Source organism: Danio aesculapii, chromosome 5 (genome assembly GCF_903798145.1).
Source record: "Danio aesculapii chromosome 5, fDanAes4.1, whole genome shotgun sequence".
Lineage (NCBI taxonomy): Eukaryota > Metazoa > Chordata > Actinopteri > Cypriniformes > Danionidae > Danio > Danio aesculapii.
In genome coordinates this window covers 21,608,822-21,614,386 of record NC_079439.1, presented here as the reverse complement: position 1 = coordinate 21,614,386, position 5,565 = coordinate 21,608,822, and the positions used below count along the sequence as shown (strand labels likewise).

General features: G+C 34.4%; 1 protein-coding gene across 1 annotated transcript; it reads right to left on the bottom strand.

Moving 5' to 3' along the window:
• Positions 1-578: 578 nt before the first annotated feature.
• LOC130228446 (chemerin-like receptor 1) lies at positions 579-3,994 on the bottom strand. The gene is made up of 2 exons (XM_056456872.1): positions 3,876-3,994; positions 579-2,307 (listed from the first exon to the last, which is right to left on the bottom strand). The coding sequence occupies exons 1-2, from the start codon at positions 3,966-3,968 to the stop codon at positions 1,297-1,299; spliced, it is 1,104 nt and encodes a 367-aa protein (XP_056312847.1). The 5' UTR covers positions 3,969-3,994; the 3' UTR covers positions 579-1,296.
• Between the last annotated feature and the right edge of the window lie 1,571 nt (positions 3,995-5,565).

The following is a 5,565-nucleotide window of genomic DNA, read 5'->3' as shown; positions in this document are numbered from 1 at the left end:
AATTCCGATTAGAGCGATAATGTGGAGAATATTGTCTTGTGTTGAGCCCAATAAGCCTTGCATCTAAAAATAGAGCAAGGGTGTTCCTTTAGTGATATCGCTTCGACTCACGCTGAAAATGGCGGACGTGAATTAACAAACTGAGGATATGATGACGTGCCTGTCAATCAATATTGGTGGGCGGGGGGACCGCTCTCCTACGTCAAGTAGCGGTCGATTTGAAAACCGCTCCAATTGGTCCATCGTTTTTTATGTTGCTAAATTGAAAAAAAAGCACTGGGTGTGCTTATATCACCCCAATATGACAGTCTATACACCATACATGCACATATGTCTGTCCAAACTTGCTTGAAAAGTAGATTTTTTTTACAATAGGTGCCCTTTAATCATCTTTTAGATGACGATGCTTAGCTAGTTGCTCTGTTAAATTTAGTATATCTTATATTTATCTTAAACCATTATATAATTTTATTTGTTATATAATATTATGATGTTGTATTTATTTAATTGTATTTTGTGTTAATATATTGCAATGTGTATAGTCTTAAAAGGCTTAAAAAAGAAATTAAAAACATTGGTTTTATAAGTGTAAGCTCTTTCAAGCATTTTTATTAATCAACGGAAGAGAATAATGTGAAGAGAATAATGTACACATATTTGTACAATTTTTTTTAAAACTCTTCACTTATTATTTCGGTTAAATTGAAGTTACTCCTATAGGCTTTTACATAAACATACAAAACTCATACAGTAAAAAAAAACATGTATAGTCCTTCATTATCTTATTTACATCTCTCTATATATACATATATACCTCTCATTCACTCACTTTTCGTCTACTTATTCCCTGCTTTACACGGAGAGGACATGCAAAGTCCACACAGAAAGGCTTCCTTGTCCAGCAGGGACTCACCAGTGACCTTCTTGCTGTGAGGCAAACATTCTAACTTCTTAGCCACTTTGCCAGCCATATATTGTGCTTAATAAAAGTATTATGTCACCCTTGCAATGCAAAAATAGTACATCCAAAGAGAAACAATACATAGAATACAACAGAAAATAAATGGCTGAATATTTTTCCATTAGCAATGCTTATTTTGGCAGTGTGTTTAGCTGCTACGTGAAAAAGTAAATATGAAGAGGTTGAAGCAAAGGATGCATTAGTCTTTAAAGAAACAGTTCACTTTCTAGCTGAAATAAATGTAAAATGTATTCAGTATCAGTTTGCATACTATATATCCTATACATTTATCATTACTTGTTTTAAAACTTGCAACATCAAACCTCATTTGACTTCTAATTATTCAAGGGAAGACTTTCGCCATCACCACGCCAATGTTCCTCATATGGGTCGTGTATCATCCACTCCATTTTAAGGCTGCGTCCCAGAAACAGATAAAAAAGTGGGCTGATAAAACAGTGGCTCATGGCAAGCATAGTAACTCCTGGAAGCCCATAATTCAGCATATCTAAGCCCAGGCTGTTGCTTACAGTGGCCTGAAGCATAGTTAAGAAAATTTGAGGTGCCCAGCACACAAAGTAGATGATCTTTATAGCACAGATGATCTCTGCCTGCTTCCTGCATAATTTACATTTCCTTGTTTTTGATGCAACACAACAGCTGACAAATATTATCAAAGCTGGCCCCAAAAGTCCAGTGAGAAATCGCATGACAACTACAGTCTGTAGCTTTTTGATGCCATCTGAAGTTTCTTTATTTTTTTCAAAATCATAGTCATCGATGCACTGTTCTTCTCTGACCTCTCTTGAAAACAGCGAAGGGCTTGCCAGGATTGCTGCAATAGTCCAGGCGAATGAAATCAGAATGACGTTACAGTTCTTGCTCTTTTTGAAACATGTGTTGTTTGAAAAAATAGAACTGATGCTCCAGAGACTCAGCATGCTTGCAGTGGAGAACATGCTGCCGTAGGTGAAATAAGATGACAGCTTGCAGCTAACATCCCCATAATTCCATTTAAAGTTGTTGTGAACATACAGGAGCTGTAACACAACAGATGCACAGGAGGCTAAATGTGTTGCTGCCAATGCCATGATCCAAACAGCAACTTTCGGGAGGCTCTTGTGTTTGCAGCAGCCGAAGACAATGACGGAGAAGTTGAGGGTGACGCCAAAGATGAGAACGATACAGTATGTAATAAAGTAGGCCATCCCGACCTCCTGACGGTTGTCTTTTGGGATGGTTTTGTTGACAGGCAGAATTAGTGAGGTTGTATTGAAGTTATTAAATTCTTGAATGATTGCATCATAGTCTGCATTCTCAGAATTATGATCAGACATCTTGTAAGCCTGAAACAAAATGAAACAGATTTTTTCACTGTGAATAATACACTGATGAAGATGCGCACATGAAGATATATCCATTAGTTGATCACTGTTACTAATTAGCATATTCATGTAATGTTCAGTGCTATACAACACTAACAGCTGTATCTATGTCAATCAATTAAATGAAATTAAACCTGTAGACGAACACGAAGGATTTCCACATGATTTATTTAGTTGCACACTTGGCATCCAATCCATGGATGGTCCACAGGTAAAACATTATCAAAATGTACCGAATCACATCGTCTACACTGTGTTAACATGTTCTATCAAAATACATGCATATTGATGACCAACCGACTTGTAAAATGGTGAAATAAACAGGAAAAATGTGGAAAGGACAGTGTGCTGTTCATATGCTGTTCCTGATGTGTCCACTAGATGGAGAAAGATGTACAGCTATATTTCTTTTTCTCTTTATTATTGTGAATTTAATTGTTAACTCTAACATATCAGATAGACTTTCAATCATACAGTTATAGTTAGATAGAAAGATAATAGATAAAGGTTTAATAAATGATATTCACGGTTTTCATACACAGCTTAAAAAACAATTAAACTGCAATTGAATTGAATGTTTTTGTAAAGAAAATTAATAAAAATACAGTTGGATTGGTCAGCCAATGTATCAGCTGTGGCTTGATATCAGCTTATTGACATTAGATGTGCAAATATATACATTTAAAATCAATCAAAAGATTTAAAAATCAAACATGCAAGGTATACTTTACAAAATTACCAGCATGTGTTTACCCTTTTAAAGAGTGTAAACAGCCCCTTAGAGAGGTCAAATGTTGCAGCAGAAACAAAATTGCATCTCATTTACATTGAGGCTTCATTGTAAAGTGTGAGGCATTTTTGTTTTACATGTACTAATAATTAAAATGTAACATTTACTAAAGCGTTCTTAACAACCAAACTCATGCTTGTTAACATTAAAGCACTGTGAGTGAACATGAAATAACAATGAACAACTGTATTTTCATTAACTAACGTTAATATGAGCAAATACTGTAATAAATGTATTGTTCTTTGTTCATGTTAGTAAATGCATTAGCTAACATTAACTAATGCAATCTTATTGTAATGTGTTACCCGAAATTGTGTAAAAAGTAAAAAATGCTGGATTTGACAGTGTTATTTAAATGCATATTTTTATGAATCTGTATGCAATTAATTCTCTCTCCAAATGGTTCAACAACATGCAATGCTCTACTGTCAAATAAAGTCCTCAAACATAAATACCTTATACAAATATCTCAAATTATTTTAGTTAGAGGGTAATTCTTACACTTTGGTAAATGATTAATGCATTTAAATACCTCACATTATAATCTGTGGAAAACATTAGATACACTATTGGAATACAAAAATAATACTTGCAAACAGCACTGCATGCAGGAAAGGCATGTTTTACTGTTTTTCTGCACACCAATCTAAATTTGAAATCAAATTACATCTGCATGCTTGCAAAAAGTTCTTGATCTGAATGCTTTTCATTCTGCATCTTTTTTACAAAATGTTCTTACCTTTGGCAGCAAAAAAGCAAAGTGAAAAAAATCAGAAGAGAGTGTCCTTCTTAGAGAATAGTCTGCTGAATGTGAAAGTAAAAAACAGCTCATTGAGTGTTAACGTTTCTTTTTTACAACTAGAACAGCCCACACCACTGCAATTTGAGCTGCAGAACATTTTGGACAAAGTCCACAAGCAGTCAAACTCTCATTGGATTATATCTGTTACACAACCACTCGTGAACAAAGACATGTTATATTCTGCAAGACGTTTAATGTTTAAAAAACTGGCACATATAAAAGCAAGTTTTTAACCAATAGCTCCTTCAGATTGTATATACCGCAGGAGATTGTATTGCTGTTTTTCAAGCACAGTTCAGCAGGCTGAGGTCTTATGGGGAAAATGACCAAACTGGATAAATATAAACAGCCAAATTCCTTAAAAACATCTTCATTTGGGTTTAATGCTGGGCTGAGCTCTAAGATCTTTCTCCTACTGTGATGCCTGAGGGCACACAAAGAGATCACAGAAACATAATTAACAAAATAGAAAATCGCAATGTCCCATGCACCACGCACCCAATGTTTATAGCTGTTGGTGCACACTACTTTAGGAAACTACTAAAACACTGACTCTGTTTAGTAATGTTTAGATCCCATTTTTAAGAAAATGGAATTTTGTCATTCTGTAAATGGTATCGTACTCATTCTATAATGGAGTGTCTTTGTGAGTTCACTTGAGTCACAGTTGGAAAAAGGGAGAATATTTATTTTTACAGAAGGTTAGAATACATTTTTGGGCTGTTAACCATTGTATGTTTTTTTTTTTTTTTTTTTTTTTTCGAGGTTATTGATTTATTTATTTTTTTCTAGATTAGTTTTATTTTTTATTTTTTGTATTTGAATATGCAAATATATTTTATGCACACTTCAATGTAAAATTAAAAAAGGGTGAGAACATTTGGCATTCTAACTCAAAACAACTGCATTCAACAGATCAATTTATATTTATAAACACATTTAATGTAGTATGGTATAAGTATGGTATAGTAATGGTATTGTATAAAAACATTTTTTTCATTTTATGTGCATATACATACACATACATGTATATAGTTAGGTCAATAAATATTTGGACATCGATACAATTCTAACATATTTGGCTCTATACACCAACACAATGGCTTTGAAATGAAACTAACAAGATGTGCTTTAACTGCAGACTGTCATCTTTAATTTGAGGGTATTTACAGTCAGGTGTACAGTGTAGGAATTACAACAATTTGCATATGTGCCTCCCATTTGTTAAGGGTCCAAAAATAATTGGACAATTCGCTTCTCAGCTGTTCTATGGCCAGGTGTGTTATTCCCTCATTATCCCAACTACAATGAGCAGATAAAAGGTCCAAAGTTACTTTCAAGTGTGCTATTCGCATTTAGAATCTGTTACTGTCAACTCTCAAGATGAGATCCAAAGAGCTGTCACTATCAGTCAAGCAAGCCATCATTAGGCTGAAAAAAAAAACCATCAGAGAGATGGCAAAAGCATTAGGCGAGGCCAAAACAACTGTGTGGAACATTATTAAAAAGAAGGAACACACCATTGAGCTCAGCAACACCAGAAGACCATGGAAACAATGTTTGATTCATAATTATTATTCTGTCCAATTACTCTGGACCCTTAACAAGTGGGAGGCACATATGCAAA

What these genes read in the sequence shown, in the direction of transcription:
- LOC130228446 (XM_056456872.1), bottom strand. Translation starts at nt 3,968, where the DNA reads ATGAGCTGTTTTTTACTTTCACATTCAGCAGACTATTCTCTAAGAAGG. An exon ending in TTGCTTTTTTGCTGCCAAAG is followed by an intron (nt 2,308 to 3,875) that starts GTAAGAACATTT and finishes ATTTTGTTTCAG; the next exon opens with GCTTACAAGATGTCTGATCA.